The sequence below is a fragment of the Trichosurus vulpecula genome, chromosome 3 (genome assembly GCF_011100635.1).
Source record: "Trichosurus vulpecula isolate mTriVul1 chromosome 3, mTriVul1.pri, whole genome shotgun sequence".
In the NCBI taxonomy this organism is placed as follows: Eukaryota; Metazoa; Chordata; class Mammalia; order Diprotodontia; family Phalangeridae; genus Trichosurus; species Trichosurus vulpecula.
The window spans coordinates 183,788,578-183,813,833 of NC_050575.1; the positions used below are offsets into that span (position 1 = coordinate 183,788,578).

The 25,256-nt window shown below is 43.4% G+C and overlaps 1 protein-coding gene across 1 annotated transcript in view; it reads right to left on the minus strand.

Moving 5' to 3' along the window:
- Positions 1–25,256, minus strand: part of CDH4 (cadherin 4) — a 255,626-nt gene that overhangs the window by 6,132 nt on the left and 224,238 nt on the right. The window contains exons 8-11 of the mRNA XM_036749894.1: positions 22,762–22,904; positions 16,536–16,769; positions 12,391–12,624; positions 1,506–1,645 (exon numbers count right to left, since the gene is read on the minus strand). Of these exons, the coding sequence (XP_036605789.1) occupies positions 1,506–1,645; positions 12,391–12,624; positions 16,536–16,769; positions 22,762–22,904 (751 nt within the window). The remainder of the gene's footprint in view (positions 1–1,505; positions 1,646–12,390; positions 12,625–16,535; positions 16,770–22,761; positions 22,905–25,256) is intronic.

Below are 25,256 nucleotides of genomic sequence, written 5' to 3' on the forward strand. Positions count from 1 at the left end.
TTATTAGAAACTATTAAGAAAGTTATACTCCACTATACCAGGGCAGGAGATACTGTGATAGTAGCCATAGGTAGGAGGTGGTGGCTTCAGTAGCCCTGGGGTGCCCTCCTCAGAGCCAAGCCCTCCTCTGAGGCACTGGTGCTGTCCCCTCCCACCTCTGGAGAAAGGGTCTGAAGCTCCTTTATTTCCTTAGCTCTTCTGAAACACACCCCACTGTTTTTGGGAATAGTAAAGACAGTCTCTGACACACACACACACACACACGCACCTGTGTGTACGTGTTTGTGTGTATATATATGTATAGATAGATATAGATACATATATACATATACGGATATATGTAAAACCAGTTTATATGGCACCTTCCCAATCTTTCATATAATAATAACCAACATGTATATAAGTGCTTTATATATATGTAAAGATGGATATAGATATAGATAGATACGTGTGTGTATGTATATATATATGTATATATGTAAAACTAGTTTATATGGCACCTTCCCAATCTTTCATATAATAATAACCAACATGTATATAAGTGCTTTATATATATGTAAAGATGGATATAGATATAGATAGATACGTGTGTATATATATATATATATATGTATATATGTAAAACCAGTTTATATGGCACCTTCCCAATCTTTCATATAATAATAACCAACATGTAAACTAGTGCTTTATATATAATCTCTTTTACTACTCCCACCATCCTGTGGTAGCTGCTATTATTATACCCATTTTTCAGGTGACAAAACTGAGGCAGGAAGAGGTTAAGGGACTTTGCTGAGAGTCACACGGCTAGTAAGTGCCTGAGGTAGGTTTTGGACTCAGGTCTTTCTGATTCCAAGCGCGGCGGTCTATCCACTACACTATCTAACTGCTATCACTGGAGCTGGGTGATAGTCCTGGAAGGGAAGAAGAACAGGGATCGTCAGAAGAGGGGAAATGACTTGATTAGGAACACTCAGTGAGTTAGTACTGTCAGCTTAACTACTGACCATGGCAGAGATGGTGACGGGCCGATAGGAACCATTAATTAAGAACATAACTTCCCAACCAGGAAGTGAGCATTCTAAGCTTAGGGACCATGTTTCCCTTTTCATCCACAGCAAACCCAAATACTTCATTTTTCAGTGAAGGAAAAAGAGGTCCAAGGCACCTGGCAACTTGCCCAGGGTCACAAAGGAAGCAAATGTCAGAGGCAGGATTTGAGCCCAGGTCCTCTGACTCTGACAGAGTCTTTCTATGTTTATTGAATTGAATGAAAAGAGAGGAGAGAGTTAGCATTTTCCTGAGGGAGGTGAGACTGAAAAGGCTGGTTAGCATTTGGACCAGTCAGTGCAAGGTACTCCATCTTTTTTCTCAAGTGCCATTCAGCTTTGCTCTCTTCCAGCCTTAGCCTCTTCTTGAACACTGAACAGCTTGAAAGGGACTAATGTATTGAAGGGATGGAGCAACAGAGAGACAGACTTGAGAGTGAGCCCAGCCCCTCTCACCTGGTCTTCCTCACCGCCTCCTTCCTCGTCGTACTTCAGGATGTTGTCTCTGACGTCGTCCTCAGGATCAATGAGAAGCTGCTTCGTATGCCGCTCCTTCTCTCGCCGTTTCATCCATACCACAAACAGCAGAACCATAGCTACAATGAGACCCAACAAACGCATGAGACCTTTGTTTGCAAAAGGCAGCACTGGTGTCCTTTAATTCCCACCTCCCTGCCTTTGCCTATGCATTCCTTCTTTCTCCATTCAGCTCAAATCCCATAGGTGCCTGTGGAAGGAAGGCTGAATTGGCGTCAGAGGACCTGAGTTCTAGTTGCGGCTCTTCTACTTACTGGCTATGTAATCATGGACGTTATTTGAATGGCCTTGGTGTCCTCCTCTCTAAAATGAAGAAATTGGAGGAGAAGGATACCTTTTCTGGGGACCCAATGTATGAAAGAGAGATGCCTGAGGTATCACATAAGAAATACCTATGATAAACTGATCGCCATCCTGTACTTCCTTGATGGAGACTGTCAAGTCTTGGCAGGGGTGGAAATTAGCTGCAGCTTTTTGTTAGCCATTGGCAGCAGAAGTAAACAGCATCTCTGCCCTGTGGGTCCAATTTTATTAAAGCAGGGTTTGTACCAGAGCTAGAATTTAACCTCATTGTAAGCAGCATCAGTACTGGGATGTCTAGAAATTTCCAGTCTGGGCTGAGCAAGACTGGAAGGGAAAGTCTGGAATCTACAGCAGGAAGGGATCTTAGAGATCATTCAGTCCAATGCCCTCCTTTTATGGAGGAGGAAACCAAGACGGGATTTTTAAGATCATACTCATGGAAAATAGTAGAGCTGGGAATTTGATACCTAGGTCTTCTCATTGCAAATCCAGTCTCCTTCCCACTGTGGCATGATGCTTCCCCAGCACTGCAATTTTTTCACTAAATGCAGTAAAAGACAAAAAGTTGGAGAAGCACTTGTAGTTCCCAAGTTCTCAAAATACACAGCAGGAAAAGCAGAGATGACTTAGCATACATTTGCCCTCCTGATGATAAAGGAGTTGGGCTAAGGCTATAAGAAATCAGAGCACAGATAAGCTTAGCTAAGGCTCTGAGGGCAGAACGGCAACCAGGCCAGAGATTGGACCTGTCTGCACAGCAGGGCAAGACTGGGGATAAGGAAATCATGTCCTGCACAGGCTTTCTTGCTTTTAAAGGTGTTATCACCCTAGCTATATCTCCCACTCTGCTCTCTTCTTCTTCCTTCTCTCCCAATATTACTTTTTTCTTTCGTTTCCTTCCTTCCTTCCTTCCTTCCTTCCTTCCTTCCTTCCTTCCTTCCTTCCTTCCTTCCTTCCTTCCTTCCTTCCTTCCTTCCTTCTTTCCTTCCTTCCTTCCTTCCTTCCTTCCTTCCTTCCTCCCTCCCTCCCTTCCTTCCTTCTGTCCTTCCCTGATTATCTTTCTCTCCTCTTACTTTTTCTTCCTCTTCCTTGTTTCTCTCTCTCCCCCTCTCTCTCTCCCTGTTTCTCCCCCTTTCTCTCCCTCCCTCCCTTTCTCTCTCTCTCTCTCCCTCTCCCTTCCTCCCTCCCTCTCCCTTTGGATCCTCTTTTCCACTATACATTTCTTGGTTTCTCTTCTCCCCTCCCTTTTCTCAGTCTTTGTCTTCTTTTTTCCTGACTCTTACTCACTCTATCTCTGTCATACTGTCTCTGTGTCTGAGTGTATATCATTCTATTTATCCCTGTCAAGAGCATCACCATTCTTCTATTCACCCAGGGGTCATCCTTAATTTTTCACTCTGTCTCACAGCTTATATCCAAAGAGTGCCCAAGTCTTATCAGTTCTACCAAACAATCTCTGTTGCATTTCTTTCCCTTCTCACCATAGCCAGCTTATTTCAGCCTTCCATTGCCTGTCACCTAGAGTACTGATTTCACTAGCTTCCTAATTAGTTCTCCAGTCTCTAGTCACCGCTCTCTCCATTTCATACTACACATTGCTTCCAAATTGACATTCCTAAAGCACAAGGCTGACCATGCCACTTCTCTGCTCAGGAAGCTTCAGTGGCTCCCTATTACCTTTAGGGATAAAATATAAGCCCATTAATTTGGCATTTATAGCTCTTCACAGTTTGGTTCTTGCTCCTCCCTGCCCTCCCCCCCGCCCCCACCATGGGCTGATTACTTTTCCTTTACATGCTTTGCATCATAGCCAAACTAGCTGCTTCCTCTCTCCTCTGTGCCTTTGTATAGGCTATCCCTCATGCCTGGAATGTTCCCTTTCTTTTTACCCCTGCTTCTTGGAGTCCCTAGCTCCCTTCAAAGCTTAGCTTTAGGGCTAAATTCAGCAAGAAGCTTTTCCTGATTTCCCCCCAGTTATGAGTAGTGTTCCCTATCTTCATTTGGGCAGCTAAGTGGTGCAGCGGGTAAGGCATTGGGCCTAGAATGAGGAAGATCTCAGTTCAAATCCAGCCTTAGAAACTTGTGTGACTCTGGGCAAGTCAGTTAACCCCTACTTACCTTAGTTCCTCATCTGTAAAATGGGGACACACTGGAGAAGGAAATGGCAAACCACTCTAGTATTTTTGCCAAGTGAAGCCCATGGACAAAATTCACGGGGTCACATAGAGTCAGATACAGTTAAAACAACGGAACAATCCCCAATCACCTTGTATTTATTTTGGATATATCTTGCATATACAAGGCATTACAGGGCATTGTGAACAGATTTGGCCCTCAAAAACAGGAAATCCTGGATTCAAGTCCTGCCTTTGACCCATACTGGCTGTGTGACCCAGGTCAAGTCACTTAACCTCACTGTTCTAGGAAACCATCTAAGGCTGTAAGTGGCAGAGAAGGTGCTGACCCAAATTGGTAGAGGGGGTTCCCTCACCTGAGAGTTTCTTTTACCAATGAAGCACAGGAATAGTTCCTATCTTAGGTTCACATCATGTCTCAGATACTTCCTAACTGTGGCCACGGGCCATTAATTCACTTAAGTCTCAGTTTAATCAATCAATCAATTAATTCACTTAATTCACCCAGTCTCAGTTTCTTTACTTGTCAAACAAGCACAATAATAGCACCTATGTCATGGGATTGTTGTGAAAAACCAAACGAGACAACAAATGTAATCAGCAGACCTTAAAACAGTGCACGAAGGCTACTTCTTACTATCTTTAGGTATAGTTAATGCTTAAATAAATGCTGGTTGAATTGAATTTTGTTCTCCTTTCTTCTTCTCTGTCCTCTGCGACCTGACCTTCTTGTTGTCTCTTCTCACCTCTGTTTCACACCTTTGTCACTCCCGCCTTTAAAATAATAATGAGAATAAATCACTGCTCCAGGATTTACTATGGACCTTTCCCATCATGATCCTAGGATTCAGCTAGTGTCAATATTATCGCATCCATTTTATAGATGAGGGAACTGAGGTATAGCTTTTCCAAGTGATTTGCTCAGGGCCACACTGCTAGTAAATGCTGGAACTCAAACCCAGTTTGTAGGACCCAGAATCCAGTGCTCTTTTCACTGCCAGATATCACACCCACGTCTTCGTGTTCTGTTGTCCTCTTCGTCCAAATGCCCACTCTCCTACCCAGCACCCATTCAGAGGCCAGCCATCTTTTTTAAGAGCCATTCCCAAGCCCACCTCTTTCACGGAGCCTTGCTCCATTCCTCCAGCCCTCACTGATTTCTGAGATCAGAGAATGAAGAGCAGGAAGGGATAGCCTTTGAATTTCTCTTGCACTTTAGAATGAATGACACAGCCCAGCACTTCATTATGCAAAGAAGCCCGCTCATCATTTGCTGTTTACTTCCTCAGTTTTACTCTTTGCACCTGCACTAGACCGTAAGCCTTTGGAGGGTAGATGCAACGTGATATTATTTTTGAATCCCTGAAATTTGTTGAGCCCAGTACTAGGCACATTGTGGGTGCTCTGCAAAGCTTTGTTGTCTCATGATTTGATCATTCACAGTCAGGAGGTACTCACAGGGAGCTGGGAGAGATCATGTGTGCATGATGATAGATTTTTGATTTCTCATAATCGTCATCCTTGGACAGAGAGTTTTGTTTTGCAACCCCCTAGTGCACTGATTGTGTAATATCATCTATTGTAATTATCTGTGTTTGTGGCTCATTCCCCTGCTTGGCTGTAATCTGCACATAGAGCTCTCCACAACCTGGCTCCAACTGACTTTTCCAGTGTTATTTCACAGGATCACTCTCCAGGCACTCTACCTCCCAGCCAAACTGGACCAGCCAAACTAGCTTTGGCCTCATCTTTGGCATTCTATCTTCCACCTTGGGGCATTTATACAAGTGGTCCCCCAGGCCTGGGCCATATTTCCTCCATACCTATACCTCTCAGAATCTTTATCATCCTTCAAGGCTCAGCTCAGGTATAACCTCTTCCTCCATGAAGCCTTCCCAGATCCCTCTCCACCACCCACTCCAAATGTTAGTGCTCCCTAATTCCTAAAATGTATTTCCTTCTCTGTGTACAGTTACACTCTACAGGAGTAGGGTATAAGACAGCCCCACAAGGTACTGTCTTATTCTTGTTCTGTTGCTCCAGTGCCCAACAGGATACCTTCCACACAGGCCTTTGTGAAGGATCTGTGATTTTGTCTCTCTCTCAACAATCTTTCTATGGCTTTGGAGAAAAGACCTAGTTTGAGGGAGTTACATGAGGCACAGAGAAGTTTGTGACCTGCTGAGGTCTCATAGGTAATGTTCTGGGTAGGATTTGAACCTGTTTTCCTAATTCCAAATCCTGCATAATGCACCCTTTTGCCCCTCACTTTGCACATAGCATATGCTTATTGAATGTATGTCAAATGAGGACTGGGAGCAGTGTCTTCTCTAAACTTTCCATCTTCCTTAGAGCCTAGAACAGTGCCCTTGAATACAGTAGGCACTTAAATGTTTGGATTAAGGGCCCAGAATGTGAACTCTTGCCAGAGTTCCAAGTATCACTTGGCCTACAAGTAGTGCACTCAAAACATCCCATACCCATGGCCAGGGGATAGGGACAGGGTGACCTTGTGCCTCAATCTCTGAGCTCTCCAGAGAGCCATTGTGGGGCGGGGGGTGGGGGGGGGAAGCATAGCATCTCATTTCCTTCTCTGCTGAGCTGTGGGATTATGGATAAGGAACATTGCACAGGCAGTTTGATGGTGTAATGGAGGAAGACCTGAATCCCACTCTAGCTGTGTGACTTTGGGCAAATCACTTAATCGCTCTGTGCCTCAGTTTCTTCATCTGTAAAATGAGGGAGTTGGACTCAGTGGCCTCTAAGGTCCATTTCAGTTCCCAATCAATGACCCTATGACATTCTCTCAGACTCAGATGAGATGCTGGTTAATTCTGCTGAATTACTTCCCCTTCCTCCCTCTTTCTTTTTTATTCTTTGTTACAAGGGATGGTGTTCTGGGTAGGGGGAGGGGAAGGGCTATTTTCAGAAATGAAGGTGATATGAAAACAAAAGATATCCATAAAAAAAGAACATCAAGCCTTCTGTATTCCAGCCTTCCCCTCCTCCCTCCCCAGCCTTTCATTCTCACCTCCTCTCTCTACCCTGCACCAGTGAGAGCAGGAGAATGAAGCGGCCCCTGCTCCTTCTGGAAGCTGAGAGATGAGCAGGAGGCTTGCAGTTTACCTCATTTTGTCTTCTTGTTCTGAGAGCTGTGGTATTTATGCCCAACACGGAGGTGCTGAAGTGACTAGAAGAGGACTGGACAGCTAATTACTGGCACTCAGTGCCAACTGGCTGCTGCCTCGTCCTGCTCACCGTGCAGTTTTCAGAGTTCAGCATTTTTTTTTTTTAATGCTTAGCCGAGATCGGCTTGTGAGCAGTAGGAGAATATAACTCTCCTCTCTGACATAAAACCTCTGAGCTATTTAGTGAGCTTTTAAAAGTCCTTTTCTGTTTTCTAAGCATCATTCACAACAAGCTACCTGCCTGGTGCACAAAGGTGGTTTTGTAAGGGCTACACTGGCTTCCGATGTTCCCTTTCTCTACCTGGTGAGAAAGACTGCTATTGGTGATGCTGTCAGAACTTCCTTACAGGATAGACTTTTAGCACGTCAATAGCCAAAGTTGGGCTTGTTCTAGCATTTTATTCCCACAACAGAATGGAAAACAGCATTACTCCAGTTATGAATCCATTTGGACTCTCCATGGAGTCACCTAGAAATCAATTTTTTTTTGTGGTGATGGGCCATAAAAGGGTGCCGGATTTGGAGTTATTGTTGCTGACTCTGCCACTTCCTTCCTGTGTGATCTTGGACAAGTTGCTAAGCCTCTCTGAGACTTAGCTTCTTCACTTATAAAATGAAGTGGCTAGACTAGATGGTTTCCAAGGTCCCTTCTGGATCTAAACCCTGGAGATGATATATTTTATTATGCATTTCTTTTTTTAATTATTTTTGAAAAAAAATTTATTAATCCAACAAACCAAATAAATGAGTTTTTCTTCCCCAGTGGCTTGTGATTTTCCTGACCAGTCCCTAACACTTTGGGAACTTAGCTAGTGAAGGAAAGAAACAAACATACAGGAATAAGAGAATACTAGAGTGTACTGGCTGGAAGGAACTTTAGAAATCATTTAGTTCAAAGTCTCTCCCTCTCCCCACTTTACAGATGAGAAAACTGAAGCCCAAAGGGGGAACTGATTTGTATGATGTCATGCAAAGTCAGTTGGCAGAGCCAGGACTAAGTTTTCAAGCTGATGTTCTTTTTCCTGAAGATACTGATTGTTTTGATATTTTCAGGATTCAGGTTTCGAGAGGAGTTTTGAAGAGGCAGAGAAATCTCTTATCAACTGTTTTGATCTTTCTCATTTGGTATTTCCCATTTCACTTGGAAGAGTGGCTTCATTGTATTGATTAGGCTGCATAGATTCCTGCTGAATCTGAATATCAGACTTGTTTATATGGGCAGATGACTATGGGTCTGTGCCCCACACCAACTGGCCAAGTGAGAATTGTACCCACCAAGTATAGGGAAAGCAAAGGTGATCCCATTAGAATATGGATTCCTTGAGAGCAGTTATTTTCATATCCCCAGTGCCTAGAACATAGGATGTGCTTAATGAATGCGTATTGCTTGATTAATTGATAACACACACACACACACACACACACACACACACACACACACACATATCCCTGCTCTGGCAGCCTTACTGGCTTGAAGCTGATGGTAGGTAATCTGAGCCAGAGGTCAAACACTCTTCATTGAAATGAAGATTCTGAAGTGCCAGGTCACACTGCCAACCTCCGTGTAATTTAAAAGTATCAGAACTGGTGAAAATGTCTCTTCTCCACTCCCTCTCCCTAACTGGCATCACTCCCTCCCCAAACCCACTCATCATAAATTACATTTCTTATCCTTCATGTGGCTTTTTCAGCTCTCAAGCATAAAAAAGTCAATTAGACTGACAATGAATGTCAAAATAAGCTTTGCTAATAAAAACCAGCCTTTAAAGGGGGATAATGCATCTGAAAATGAGGAAAGGAACCTCTTAAATTCAGTGCCCTTCAGCCTAAGGTAATCAGAATGTTCAGGAGGTTACCTTGTACCTTGAAGTTAAGTTTTGTAAAAAGGATAAAAAAAAAACTAGATCCTAGATTTCCTCTTCCCGCCCCGCCCCCGCCCTAGCTTCTGAAAGTCTGATGTAAACTTTCACAATTTTCTAGAACATCACATACATTTTGAGGAGGCACTGATAAGTGAGGAGAGGGACCCAAGCACTGTCCTTCCCCCACCTTCCATGTGATGAGACTGGCAGCCAGATCTGACTCATTCCCTTCAGAAGCACACACAGTAGTGACCAAAATTGAGGTCAGGGTCAAAGGCCATCAGGTGATGGATACCTACGAGTGCCTCTGGGCCTTTAGCTATTCTAAAATTCTTACATGAGTGCATTATTACATGCTTGGCTAAAGCAGGGGACAGGAGTGAGAGACCTTGGTGGAGGAGGTGGAGGATAGAGGAGATAGAGGAAAGGAGAACGCTTGAGGGCCCCAGAGGGCTGCTGCCTGTGCATTCTAGTCCCTTTTGCATTTTCATGAGCACTAACATTAACTAAATTTATGCAAATTCAAAGATAAAAATGATAACGTTATAACTTTGAGCAGAGCTTGGCACAGTGGGGACAGAAACCTGGGAAGCTGAAAAAAATACGCATTGGGGTAAATATTCATTTCCAATGTGCAGGAAGAAGCAGTGGGACTCCCATTAGAGATAACCCAAGTTACAGTTTTCCATCTCTCTGCTTCTCACGCATCCCCTAGCCCAGTGTGTTTAAATGGAGATCTCAGAGCTTATGCCATTAGCTCTGCCTGGCACCCACATGCTGTAGCACATTAGGATAATGTACCCGCTCCAGCCTCATCCTCCCCCATTTAATCCTCGGCTTGTTTTCCCAATTGTTTTCTACAATAAGATATGACTTTGCTCGGTTCTGATTTCCAAGAAAGTGTGTATTTGGTCCAGCTGTCCTTCCCTCAGAATTCAAGTAGTCCAATCCAAACTCATGGGCCTTGGTTCAATGTTGAAATGTGGCCAGTGACCACTTCATTGGGTTTTAGAGGAGAAGTAGCCTTCTCTGCCCACCAAGGCAGATTCCCAAGGTTCAAAAAAATAACTGAAAATAAGAACAGGATATTTCTCGGCCTAAGTAGGGCTCAAATTTGGATTCTTGGGTTTCTTGGGCAGCTCACAGGTGGATGATGCCTCAGAATAGTGGTCCAAATGGTGATTTAGTTTCTTTCCTATAGTGGACAGGTCAAAATTATCCCTGCTATCAGTTGGGGAAGGATAGATGGACCAGGAGTAAGAAGACCTGGGTTTGAGTCTGGTGTGACCTTTAGAAAGTTTCTTTTCCTGGACCTTAGTTGCCTCATCAATAAGATAATAAAGGCTAGTATGTATATGACACTTCAAGGCTTGCAAAGTGCTTTAGGTATGTTATATCATTTGTGTTATGCATGTTATATCACATATATTATGCATGTTATATCATTTGTGTTATGTATGTTACGGCATTTGTATGTTATGTATGTTATATCATTTGTGTTATGCATGTTATATCACATATATTATGCATGTTATATCATTTGTGTTATATATGTTACGGCATTTGTGTTATGTATGTTATATCATTTGTGTTATGTATGTTATATCATATGTGTTATGTATGTTACGGCATTTGTGTTATGTATGTTATAGCATTTGAGCCTTATAGTAACCATGTAAAAGTCGGTGTTATTACTATCTCCATTTTACAGATGAGGGAGCTGAGAGAGGTTACATGACTTTCCCAGGGTCAGTTTCACATCTAGGAGCAAGATTAGAACCCAAATCTTGCTGACTAAGGTGCCTAAAATATTCTTAACAGTTTGGATGTTCCGTGATTCCATAAATGGCCTCCCAGGATTCTCTCTGTTTGTTTTTCCCAATTCCCCTGGAGAATATCTCTAAGGGAGTGGGGGAGTGGGGTGGTTTGAGTCTGGGGGGCATAAACTCATGGAGCATAAGCTGAACTGCCCAGCTTAGCAACGAGGGACACGGGGTAATTTGGGATGATAGAGCAGTCTCCTTATTGATACCTTTGTCTTGGGATGTCCAAAAGGGGTGTCTGAATAAAAAGGATTGGCCACTAAGCTAGGAAGAGTAGCCCACTCAATCGACCCTTCGGCTCCCTTTCTCTTCCTGTCTGATCTTTTATTCTTGATGTAGATACCCCTTGTCTCCATGCATGACAACATTAAAGGGATTGCTTCACCATCCCAAAGAGCCAAGTCCTCTAGTGGTGAGCCAGGGTGGCTCTTCACATGCTCCATGGGATGGTCCCCATCAATTTAGCCCTTACTATACACACAGGAAGCCCTTTGGAATTTGGATAGTAAAGTCACCCTTCCCTACTCCAACCCTGATCTATCTTTGACTATGGGCATATGGCTACAAAGCTTCCTGTGCCTTCGAGTTGAAGGCAAGAAAAGTCATCCCCTCTTTTGCTCTTATCACCTCTGACATCTCAGAGTGATTTGTTTTGTATTTCTCAAATACACTTATTACGTATCAATCGCTTAATCAATGGTAAGCATTTATTAAGCACCTACTATCTGCTAGGCACTCTTCTAGGCACTGGGCACACAAAGATAGAGGCAAAAGCTACTGCCCTCAAGGAATTTGCATTTCATCTGGGGAGAAAACATGCATAGTTGGAGGCATAGACTGAATACATACCAAGGTGGGCTGGATAGCCTCGTATTTAAATGTCACCCTACACTTATTTAGTGCCTCGCCATTCCTTTCATAGTTTCAGTCATTTCTTCTTCCTCCTGGTTTTCATTCTCCTCATGAGCAATCTGGATCAAGTCAGTGAGGCAGTGTTGTCATAGGTTTAGGGAGGGAAGGGCCCTTTGAGGCCATCTCGTTCAATCTCTTCATTTTACAGATGACGGAACTGTGGCCCAGAGAGATTAAGTAACTCACCCAAGATCACACAGATAATATGTGGTAGAGGGAAGAATTTATTCCCAGCCTCAGTGTCATGTGGTCCTGGGGAAAATGATTTTGCCTCTGTGGGCTTCAATTCCTTGTTCTATAGAATATAGGAATTGGACTGGATGATCTCTATGATCCCTTAAAACTATGCTATTATAAGATCTCATCACTATGAGAGTTAAAAATATATGTGTCAAACCATCCTGCCAATAGCCCATGTCATCCTCCCGGAAAACATATTCTAAGGGGTTCCAGCCTAGGGAGCTGTTTGTCTGGTACATACAAGCTTCTTGGTGAAGCTTGGTCACAAGTATTAGATACGAGCCAGAGGCCCGGATGCTCCTTCTCCCCTTCCTCCCGTCTCCAATAGAAACAATACTCACTTAACAGAATGATGATGCATATGAGGATGGCAACGATGGCCCCTGTGCCCAGGCCGGCGGCAGCCACTGCGCCAATGGTGGTGCAGTCTCCATTCTCATCACAAGGGCACACTTTGACTTTGATGATAGACATGTTGGACAGAGGCGGGTTCCCTGAGTCTGTGACAATGATGGGAACATCATACATTCCAGCCTCCAGGTACATGATACGCAAGCTGAGCTGGGCATAGTCACCTGGAGCAAAGCAAGCAAACCAAGATGAGTGGAAGTTGCTGGGGAACATTCCCGATACAAGCTATGTCTGCTGAGCTGTAGGGGCTCTGTATGCTTAAGCAAGAGGGAAGCTGGGACACTGTCATCATACTCCCAAACCTATGTTTAATCAAATCCATGAGAGTGGCTTAACCCTGATCCATGATCTGCCTAAAAGGCATTGGTGACAGCACCAAGTTGAACTCACCATGTGCTTTTTCCAGCTTACTATGAGATATTAAAATCTATGGGTAATCAGAGACAGAGGAAAGGGAAAAGTGAGGACAAGAGGGAAGGAGGAAGAGAGAGTGAGTTAAGAGTGAGGGAAATAGAGAAGAAGAATGCAAACTCTTTGAGACCATGGACTATTTTGATTTTGTCTTTAGCCTCCCTATCACCTTACACATAGTAGACACAATAGATGTTGAGTTGAAGAAGAAAGGAGGGGATAGGGAGAGACAAGAGAGGTGGGGAAGAAGAGGAAGAGAAAAAAGAAAGGAGAAGACGCTAAAAGGTAATAAAGAATGAGATGATGAAAGAAAAACGTCAAGGTAGAAGAAAAGCAGAGGAGAGAGAGAATGTCAGAGGAAAGGAAATGGGGTAAAAAGAATGATGAAGGGAGGATACAGGAGAGAGAAAAAGATTAATAAGGAGAGAGGGGAAAGGATGAAAAGAAAGAGGCAAGGCAGAGAAAATGAAAAGTATAGCCTGTGTGTTGCTAGGCTTGTATGGAACCTGGAAGCTCAGACTTAGATGACAGGAAGAAACAGTGAAGTGCTGGGAGAATTAGGACCAATTAGTAAAGTTTAGTCCTCTCTAAAAATAAGTCTGACTGCTCTGGCTCCTTCTGTTACTAGAGTCCCAACTAGATTTTGGAATTCTTTAAAATGAAATACGCATCTCCAATTTTCAGCATTATTTCTTGTTTTTGTTTTAAAGACATTCTTTTTTTCAGTCGAGTTGTGACTGCAGGTGAGTGCCCTTCCTCCTCCAGGCTCTGGTGCTAAGCTTAACAAGCTTTACTATACAAGACTCTGACACGAGAGCACTTAACTCTGGATGTCACACTGGCAACTCATCAACAGCCGTTCCTTCATTCTCTCCCTCCTGCTGCCCTTTACCACAGCCAGAGCAAGAGGGAGGGAGGCAAGGACACTCAAACATGTTACATACCGGGAGCTGGGGCTGGGGCGGTCAGCAGGGAGACAGTGGAAGCCTCTGGATAAAGTGGGCTTTGGGCTAGCAATAGTAATAATTATAGCAGCTGAGGGGCACCTGACATGGCGGATTGGCTGCTGGGTCAGGAAACCCTGGATTTGAATCTACCCTTAGACGCTACAGGTACCACCCTAGGCTAGTTGCTCAACTTCTCTGACTCAGTTTCTACCTCTGTAAAGTGAGGGGCTTGGATTGGATGACTTTTTAATGTTCCTTTTAGCTGTAAATCTATAAACCTCTGCCCACTAAATACCAGGTACCACGCTAGGCACTGGGGATTCCAATGAAGAACAAAGCAAACCCTGTCCTTAGGGAACTTCCATTCTACTGAGGGGATACCACACATCTACAAGCAGGTATGTATAAAGTATACATAGTCTTTAAGATTTCCAGAGCATTTTACTTAGCACAGTCTGGTACACAGCAAATGCTTGACACATGTTTATTTATTGACTGATTATCTTATTTAGGATAACAGTTCTGTCAGGTGAAAACTGCAGGCATTATTTCCATTTAAAAATGAGGAAATGAAGGTTCAGAAGAGACCTAGTGACTGGCCTACTGTCACACATTTAGTAGGCAAACCAGTTCCCTCTTCGCTCTAAGCTCCATGCCCTTTCCACTGTCTCCAACTAGCATGGAGAGGCCGAGAGTTTCTACTCAGGTATCTCCTGAAGACATTTTCCAGGAGTTTCATGAATTTCCACCACTGACCAAGCATATATCTATTGGGAAGCCACGAGGATCCATTCACACAGGTCAGGCCCTGAGGTGCTCTCTGGGCCCCTGAGGGGTTAGAGGGGAAAGGAAGTTATACCTACATTAAATAAAAGTAACAATATTTTTCAGGTTTTTCCAGCACTGTTTCCTTTTTGAAATCTACCTCCCCCATCCCCCTGCCATCTGTTATCTTATTTGGCAATAAGATAAGGCAGTTGTTATGATTTCCTACTTGAAAGATGAGAAAACCAAAGCTAGTGACTTGTTCAAAAACACATAGCTAAATCCTAGCAGAGGCAAGGCTGGAACATGGATCTTGTGTCTTAGCTCATGGCAGCTCTTTTCATTGCACTAACCTGAATCCTTAGGCTCTGGCTGAAGAGGGTGGCTGTCCCTTTGGCTTTCCATGAAACCACATTACAGGGCCTAGCAAGATAATTCTGCACCTCTCCCTGGGGGTTGATCAATTTTATTCTGGCTATACTATGTGGCTTCTACCTCCTTCTTATCAGGATGGCAGTTCTCACACATGTGCTGACATTCTCTAAGAAAAATGCCTTTGGTTTAGCTATTATGAAGCGATCTTATGGAGTGAAGAGGCAGCTAGGTGGTACAGAGAGCACCAGGCCTGAGTCAGGAAGACCTGAGTTCAAATTTGACCTCAGACATTTACTACTTGTGATCTGGGATAAGTCACTTAGCCCTGTGTGCCTCAATTTCCTCATCTGTAAAATGAGTTGGAGAGGGAAATAGCAAACCACTCCAGTATTTTGTCAAAACCCCCAAATGGGGTCATGAAGAGTCAGACAGGACTGAACAACAACAATGGAGTGAAGAGGCAACACATTAGAAAGAACACTGCATTTGGAGTCAAAGTACCTTGGTTCAAATCCCTGACCAAGGCATTTGACTTCTTTGGGCCTCACTCAGTTTCATTACCTATAAAATGAGTTTGGGTTAAGTGATCTCTGAACTCTCTCCTAGCTCTTAATCCTCTGACTTAGTGACAATTTGAAAGCTTTTCACTCCTGCTCAGGTCTCAATTCAATAAGCATCTATTGAATACCTATAATATTCTTCACACATAAATTTAGCATAGTCCCTGCGATATAGTAGGTGCTTAATAGATGCTGATGAAATAACTGATATGCCAGGAACTACTCCATTAGACTGTGAGCTCCTTGAAGGCAGAGTCTGGGTTTTTTATGCCTTTCTTTGTATTCCCAGGCTTAGGACAGCACCTGGTATGTAGCAGGTGCTTAATAAATGACTGACTAGGGGATGCGGAGTCAAAAATGAAGTGGCTGCTGTCCTCAAGGATTTTAAGTGATTCAGCAATGTAGGCACATAGCTCTTACTGAAGGGGGAGAGACAGTATCAGGAAAGAATCTTCTAGCCTGGAATATGGGGTTGGGGCTTGGGGGTTGGGGATGGGAGTGCAGATCCAAAAGCATCATAATAGTCCCATCTGCTAACTTTGTCTTGGACTGAACTGGCCCAGACTCTGCCTTCACCCATGTGCAGGAATGGCTGTCTGGCATCTGTGTAGAGGCTGTACAGCCATCTGTGACAGGGCATCTTCCCGTTTCCCTCTGCCCACTATTAAGAGGCCACCTTTGGGTGATTATAGCCCAAGGCAGAGCCATTGATCCTGACCACAGCTTGGGCCAATTGCTCTGGGACAGCAGGAAGACAGATAATTGCCTTCTCCTCTCAGCCATTGTAGATGATTAATATCCAGCCTGGTCCTGATAACCACTCATAATTATGAGCTGCATTAGCCAAGCTTAGTGCCAGGACACTGAGGGTTTCTGTAGCAGATCTTATATGAATCTTCCCTGATGAGCTCTTGGGCTTGTACCATGACTGAGGTAGGGTTCAGGAAGAAGGTAGAGGAAGGTAGAGGGAAGTTATAGTGAGAGTCTGGAGTCCCAAGTCAGCTGCCAGACTCTTACCATTTAACCGGGTGATGGTCCAATTCTTCCGCACAGCTGATGGCATGAAGGGCAGCTCGAAGACATAGGGACCTACGTTGGGATCGATGTCAGCATCCGCAGCTGTGATGTTGATGACATTCAGGTTTGGCTTCTCACAAACCTGGGCCTCCTTGGGCAGCAGCTCTGGGGCATTGTCATTAATGTCTATGAGATAGATCTGCAGGGTCCCTGTGCCGCTAGCTGGGGGGATCCCTGTGGAAGGAGAGAAGGGTCAGACCGCAATATCACACCCAGAACTGCCCAACCCACAACCACCATATTCATAAAGGCACAGTCACGCACAACTCACACAGAAACTGACGTAGAAAAAACACCTCGAACGTGATCATATACACCTAGCATCTGGTATCGTAATGACAACTAAAGCAACAGTGATATCTCATTTGAATAAAGCTATATAGTTTACAGGATGCTTCCAAGTCCATTTTCCCATTTGTTCCTCACAATAACTTATGAGGTAGGTATTATATATATTGTTTATTCCTATATTACAGATGAGGAAACTGAGGCTCATAGGCAGGAAACCAAGTCTTCTGAGTGATTCTAGTGCTCAGTCCTCTCCATCATGCTACGTTGCCCTTGACCATGACTGTCATATTGATGATGAAAACACCAAGATCATAAGAGGGACAGGGTTTTGTTACCTTTTTCCCCACTTGGTTTGGCAGAACCCCGTTAGAATGTGATTCATTAAATGGATTTGGAAATATAAGGGCTCAAACTATGTTTTCTCAGCTGTTAACTTCCTCCCTCATTGAAAGACTGATGCTATGTGGGTAAACTATATAACATTAGACTTTCCCTGGGATGGTCACCTCCCTGTCTTCCTCACTGGTAATTTGGATTCCACCCCTGGGTCCTTTAGCTCTGGTCAGTTTACCTTATCTTGCCAGGGCCCAGGTTTCTATGCCACTTCCTGGCCAGCTCCAGACCATAGTTATTGTGGGTATCTCTCTCCCCCTCTCTGTTTTACAGCTTCTCTTTATGTGTTATCTTCTCCTGTTAGAATATAAGCTCCTTGAGGGGAAGGACTATGTTACTTGTATTTATATCCCCAGTGCTTATTCCTGGCACATAGTAAGCACTTAATAAAATCTCTCAATCTCTCTGTCTCTCTCTCTGCCTCTCTCTCTGTCTTCTCTCTCTCTCTCTCTCCTCCCTCCCTTCTTCTCTCCCTTCTCCCCTTCCTCTCCCCCTTTGTCTTTGACATCAGTTGTATTAACAATAGCTAACATATAATGCTTTAAAGTTTGCAAAAGTGCTTTATATACATAATATGATTTGAACACAACAACTCTGTGGTGTAGGTGCAATTTACAGAGGAAGAAACTGAGGCCGAGATTAGGTGAATTGGTTACTCAGGGTTACACAGAGCTGATAAATGTCACAGGCAGGATTTGAAATTAGGTCTTTCTGACTCAAGGTTTCACATTCTATCCATCATACCACGTAGCTACTACTGGTAATGTAATAATCATAAACACTTTTGTTGGCCCTTTTTGTTTTTATATCACAGACATTTCTAGATACACACCCTTCCTTACCTAGAATTCAGCTCTGTTTTATAACAAAGAAAAATAGTTAAGTAGTAAATCCCAATACAGTGTCTGAACCTGATGATGGACTCAACAATTTCACTTTGTAATCGGTCCTTCAATTCTTTACTGGGAGGAGGGAGGTCTGTTTCATTATCTGTCCTCTGGGACCACTACTGGTATTTCTGTTACCTCCTTTTAGTGATTTTTTTTATCTTCATTGTAGTCGTCATCATATCAACAATAGCTGCATAAAAGGCTACCACCAAGATTTACTTCTCTATCCATTGTCTCTTGTAACTGGTGCCCCTTGGGCAGCTAGATCCCTGTCTAGGCTTCAGAGCTTCCTGTTTCTGCCTTCTTCATGACTCCTACTTCCGTTTTCCTCAATTGCCTGGGTTTTCCAACCTTGAACTTTGGCATGGGCATCCTGCTATGGAGAGTCAATCAGATTCTCTGGTGCATCACCCAAACTTTTAGCAGAAACTTTCTCCCCTCACCCCCACCAATTACTCCAAGGCCTGATAAGGGACTTCTTTGGAGGCCAGTTCTTGGGCTATCAGATCGTGAGCAGAATGATGCACTGATTTCTATTTTTTACGTAAGATCTCCATTATTTCTGGGGCATCTAGGTTGTATGGCAGATAGCATGTTAGACTTGAAGTCAGGAAGATGAGTTCAAATTCCACCTTACACTGCGGGCAAGTCTTTTAACCTCTTTTTGCCTCAGTTTCCTCATCTGTAAAAATGGGGATAATAATATCCCAATATCCCAAGGTGTTATGAAAATCAAATGAGTGCTTTGTGAACCTTAAAGTACTCTGTAAGTTGTTTGTGTTATTGCCGCTCTTGTTCTTTCTTCTTCCTCTTCTTCTTTCTCTCCCTCCCCCCTGATGAAGCCCCTTCCTCCTCCTCCCCCTTCTTTCTGATCTCATTGTAGTCATAGATAAGGAGTGTGGTGTCAACACTGAGTTTGGAGTCAGAGGTCCTGAGTTTGAATCCTGACTCTGTTACTTGGTTCTTGTATGAGCTTGGGTAAATTCAGGCCTTACCCACACACTTAAAAACTGTGTGACCTTGGGAAAGCCACTTATTTTCTCTGGGCCTTAGTTGTGTTGTGCTTAAAATGATGCTGGACCTGAAATCAGATGATCTGAGTTCAAATATGTCCTCACTTGCTAGCTGTGTGATTGTGGGCAAGCCCCTTAATGTCGGTCTGCCTCAGTTTCCTCATCTGTAAAAAAGGATACCTCCCAAGATGTTGTGAGGATCAAATGAGATAATATTTTTGGAGTGTTTTGTGAATATGAAAGTGCTATATAAATGCTACTTATAATTATTAGATGTTTTATTATAAAATGAACAGGTTGGACTGGACTCTGAGGTCCCTTTCAGCTCTAAATATTATGTTTCAATGATTGCAAGGTCTGCCCATGGGAGAGATCACAAGAAGTATTAATTGAGGTTCCTTAGAACTAATAACACTTGCTCACCCTGCCCCTTAATAATCTAAGGTTTGAACTCAAAGGGTCTAACCTCCTTAGTGAGTGGCTTGGGACAGTTTTTACACGTCCTAATTTTCTCCAAGCCTGAGTGACTTTTGGGAGTGTATATCTCTGGATAAGAATGCCTTACATTTCTACAGGGGCTTTACAAAAAACACACACAAAAATTGAAGATATGGCTTGATTCAAATGAACCTGGCAAGTCACTGAATCTCCCTGAGTCTCAGTTTTCTTATCTGTAAAATGGGAAAATAATAGCACAGGGTTGTTTGGAGGATCAAACAAGGTCGAATATGCAAAGTACTTTGAAATCTTAAAGTACTATAAAAACGTGATATATTATTATTATCATGCCATGGAATATTATAGGGAAACGTCAATTCACTCCATTCATTTTGTAGATGGAGAACTGAGGCCCAGAGAGCAGGACTTGAAATTCAGTCCACTCCTTGATGAAGGAGTCAGAACTGGAGCCCAGATCTCATGACACTCAGTTTTAATATTATTTCTTTCCACGGTAGGACTTGGGAAGCTGGCCCCATTGGACACCTGAGCAAACTGAGATTTACAGAAGTCAAAGAATTTGTCCAAGGTCACATATATCATTAATAGAAGAATCAAGGAGTAGATCCCAGGTCTTGTGAATCCTACCTCGTCTACTGCTTTTTTTCCTGTTACACCCTGCTGAATTCATATAGACTAGAGTTCCTGACCTGAGGAATCTCTTCTTGATCTTGCTGCTACTTTAAGAGGTGACCCATTAGATCTAGTCAAACATCTCCCCTAGGCCTCCTGCTAGGCACAGATGACAACACTGTCCAACCTCATAACCCTGAGGATGCCTCCTTAGCTCAGTCCTAGGACATCAGGAACCTTCATATGATACTTATAATCCAAAGACAAAGGTGTTGCAGGCAGCTGTCAGCTAGAGTTCCCTTAGTAGTCCAAGAAATCTTGGAGAGTATGGAGTTCCTGCTCCCTTCCTAAAGTCAATCTATCTCTAGTGAATGGGGGAATGAATGTAGCAGCCACTCAGGCTTCAGACACCCCAAAGCTAGAAAACGTAGGGCATCCGGAGTGTGTCTATGCTTCTGAGGACAGGTGTTTTTACTGCTTCCCCATCCTATCTTATAGGTGAGGAAACTGAGGCTCATAGAGTTTATGAGACCAGCTTAAATGACACCTTATTCACTATCAAGCCAGTTGTAGAGGCCCAATTCTTCTACAAGACTCCAAACCATCCACCTGACTGATTCCCGGGCGGGACACAGCTGCTCTCCTGATGGGATGGGATGTAGGCACAGCTCCCATACTACCAAAGGTGAAGAGAGAAGAGCAGCAATATTCTAATCCTGGGTCTGGTTTCAGATGGAGGCACCTGACCTTGCATTAACAGCTGCCTGTTCTTGTTGAAGCAGGCCATGTGTAAAAAATATATCCAAGGGGATGTCTCTTTAATCTTTCACAAAACACATCAAAACAAATTTAAGGAAACGCAGCCTTGTTCTTGCCTTTGAAAAGCTGCTTTGATAAGTAGATGATGACACAGCACATAAGCAGGGAGACATGCAAAGGGATTCTATTAACCTAGATAAAACTTTAGCCATTACCCTGAGCACTCAGGAAGGAATTTTAAATGAGATGTTTTTTCATGTGCATTTTTATGGCTGCACTATTATAGTGACGATTCATTTTTCAGAAATCTTCATGCAATTTCAATTCTGGGAGCTGCAGCAGGACCAGAGGGAAGGGCACCCAGGCCCTTTGTCTTTGAAGTATAAATATCAGGGCAGCACCTTTGACTTCCAGAGCACTCAGGGAATAGAGAGGCCATTGTGGCCTCTTATAGGATTTAAATGGCTAGGACCTAGGAGGAGACTAAAGGGTTAACATTAGCCTGGAATTTTACTTTCACACATGTATGTTTTTCCAAGAAGCCACAACCGTGAGCTTGTTTCTTGCCCTTCTTTCTAGAGCTCCCACCTGTACAACCTTCTTCCAGAAAGAACAGGATTAGAACAAAAGAACCATTTAGACATTCTGAGGCAGGAGAACCATCAGAAGCCATCTCATCTAGTCTGAGCTGCAATCTTTGCTAGATCATCCTGACAAGTGGTCAGCCAGCCTTCCAGACAACATCTCTAGTGACAGGAAACTCACTATCTCTTACAGGAACCCATTTTGGTTTTGTATTGCTCTAAGTGACAAGAAGTTCCCTCCTGACTCTGGGCATTTTCACTGACTTCCTCCCATGCCTTCCTCCTTATCTCTACTTCCTCACTTTCCTTGCTTCTTTCAAGTTCCAGCTAAAATCCTTATTGTTGTTGTTTGTCCTTTGTTCTGGAAGAGGGCCAGTGACATCGTAAGGGGGATGTCTTAACTTTCAAGTGAATTGGATTTAGGTGAGGCAGAGCTATGCCAAGTGTTTGGCCTCCTTTTCTCCTCCAGAGTCATCAAAGTCTGGTGGCAAAGGCAATGGCCCAGGATGCAGTGGGTGATCTTGGCCTTTCTAAATCCTATCTTCTCCAAGAAGTCTTTCCTGATTCCTAGGATTCCTCTTAATTCTAGTGCCTTCCCTTTGTTGTTTATCTCCAATTGATCCTTGTTTGTATGTAGTTATTTGAATGTCATCTCCCCTGTTAGACTCTGAACTCCTTGAGGGCAGGGACTATCCTTTACCTTTCTTTGTATCCTCAGCACTTAGCTCAGTGCCCGGCACATAGTAGACACTTACTAAATGCTTCTTGGCTGACTAAATGAATGAAAGGGCAGGTCGGACCCTGGCTCTTCTACTTTGTTCCCCGTGACTATGGCCCTCTGCAAAGGCTGCAGTATCTCCTTTTTTCAGTTTCTCTACTTTCTTCCAAAGCTGTCAGAAGCACAGCACAGACCCCATTCAGCAAACCTCCCAAATCAATCCTCTGTTTGCCTCGGCTTCCCTTTAATAACACATTCTGAATCCTGTGCACATTTAATTTACTCCACCAATTTCCTGTCCCACTTTTACATTTCTCCCCCTTTCTTTTGACTGTAGAACCTGGGAAAAGGATAAGTTATCCTGACAACTCTGTCAGGGCATCATTCCTGCTAATGCATCACATTAGGGTCTCACTGAAGCATGAACAATGCAGATCTGGGCCACACCATTGTCAGCCGCCAGGAACGTGGCCTCGTAGACATTATTCTTAATGTAGACAGACTCTCGATCAAGGACAGCCGCTGTGGTGATCTGACCATTCGTGGCATTAATGTTCAGCCAGTTTGCTGGATCGGACAGCTTGGAGTATCTATGGAGAAAAGGAATAAATATAGGCCAGATTCTCTCTTGATGGGCCCTTGGTAGAATTTGAAATAAAGGATTTTTTTTCTTCCTTTAAGTACTGCTGATCTTATTAGGGGAAAGATGGCAGCAATGAGGGTTGTCACCTGAAATAGCCAAGATCCAGAGCCCAGCTCATACTTGATATCGGCATGAGACAATGTTACTGGCATCCCAAGATGCTTGGTGAGGCTACTTGGCATAGCAGACTCTCCTGATTTTTCTCCCTGTAAATTACCCAATAGGTCTCCTGGCAAATGGCTTTCCATTCACTGGGAGAAACTCAGCTTTTCTCTCTCCACTTATAATTATAAGATTATAAAATATAGTGCTGGATGGGGCATCTCCTCCAAACTCCTCGTTTTACAAATAAGGAAATTGAGGCTGAATCTTGATTATTCCCTCCCTCCCCTTCACCCAGTTGGCTTTGATTCTGTCCTCAGTCCTCCATTAGTATTAACCTAAAGTGGTCATCTGGGGTTGTGGGTATATTGCTTTGGAAAGGTTTCTGATATCTTTCTCCTTGGAAGTTTTGCTATGTTTCTTTAGGTTGTAAAGTCTTTAAATAGCATGATTACATCTTTTGCATCCTGTCTTTACCATCAGATGACCTAGTGGGTAATTATTCATTTTACAAAATAATTCACCTTAGAATTCTTGTTAAATTCTACATTTTTTACGCATCATCCCCCCTTCATGTACTCATTATTCCAGTTAAATAGATTGACTTGCTGTTCTCCGGACATGGTGCTCTACCATCCACCCCTCTGCTTTTGTACAGTCTGTCCCTCGTGCCTAGCATGCCACTTCTACCTCCTAGGATTCCCAACTTCTTTCAGGAGTCAGCTTAGGTATTACCTCTTATGGGTAGTCTCTTTGGATCCCCTTAGGAGTTAATGCGTCCTCCCTCATCTTACTTGCATCCCTTACAGTAGAATGCAAGCTTCTTAAGGACAGAGAGTGTTTTTCATGTTATCTCTGTCTCCACAATGCCTCACTTAACGAATGCTTCTTGAATTAAACTGGAAATCGATCAATGTTCATAGAATTAGAATTTTTAAGTGACCTTAGAGGTCACTGAGTCTAACCCCTTCATTTCATAGATAAGGAGTTGAGGCACAGAGATTCAATGACTCAGCTAGGGTCATATAAACTAGTAAATATAGCAGCGGGGAGAGATTTGAACCAAGGTCTTCCTGATTCCAAGTGCCTGCAGCACCTTTAAAACAAGAAGCAGTTTATAATGGTTAATTATATGAAAATCTTTTCAGAAACACACCTATTTTGTAAAGCAGGGACCCCGTTTACACACTCAGGATTGTATCCAGTTCTTGTGGTTCTCAAATCTGCCTCTCTTTGCAGGCTTACTTTGACTAGTTTCTCTCTCATCTTTTTGCTGTGTCAGCCACAGGGGGAAAGAAATCTCATTTTGCATTTCAGAAAGCTGTGCTGGGGAAAAGCTCAGCTGAACTTAATAGCCTCAGTCTGCTATGGCAAAGCACTGTTCTCTGCGATAAACCCCAGGTAAACAGCTTTATGCCTTTGTTTTCAAAATGTGCCACTTGATCCACTGGCAAAACAACAATTTTGCCATAAAATGTGTGGTCTGGGAACTTCAGCTGGAGCAGTTGAACAGCCCCTGGCTGGAGGTTGTTAGGGGAGGAACTTTCAGATATGATGTCTAGACTGTACAAGCCTGAGGCTTCTCCAGCCCTGCTGAGTCTCTTTGAATGGCCGAGCTGGCCATTCTGTGGACTTGACAGTGCAGTACTTCCTTGGGTCATGTTCTTTTATAAGGGATCTCGAGCAGGTCCCTTGGGTCAGGTGGAATAAGGATAGTCTAAGGAAGTGGGAAAGGATGAGGCACTAGATTGTCTCCAAAGTTTTCTTCACTCATCCCAAATCCTTTGACTCAGGACTTTCTCCACCAGACTAACAGGGAGATAGCATCACTGCCTGCTTGCTCGACTATGTCAAGAATCTGAGGATTATATTCATGGGGTTATTCTCCCTACTTATGCAGATAAAAAACCTTTGTGATGTAGTAAGTAAATGGTCTTTGAAGTTTATGGCCAAAATCCACATCTCTCTTTAGTCAATCTGCTGATGAGGTTCACCATTTTTAGGTAGGCTGGTTCTTAGACAAATGAGAAACATAGTGTAGTACACATACTCCTGGACTTGGAGCCAGGAAGGCCTGAGTTCAAATCCTGCCTCAAACACTTATTAGTGTAACCATGAGCAAGTCGCTTGACTTTTGGGGATTTCACTTTCTTCATCTGTAAAATAAAGGGATTGGACTAGATGATCTTGATGGTAT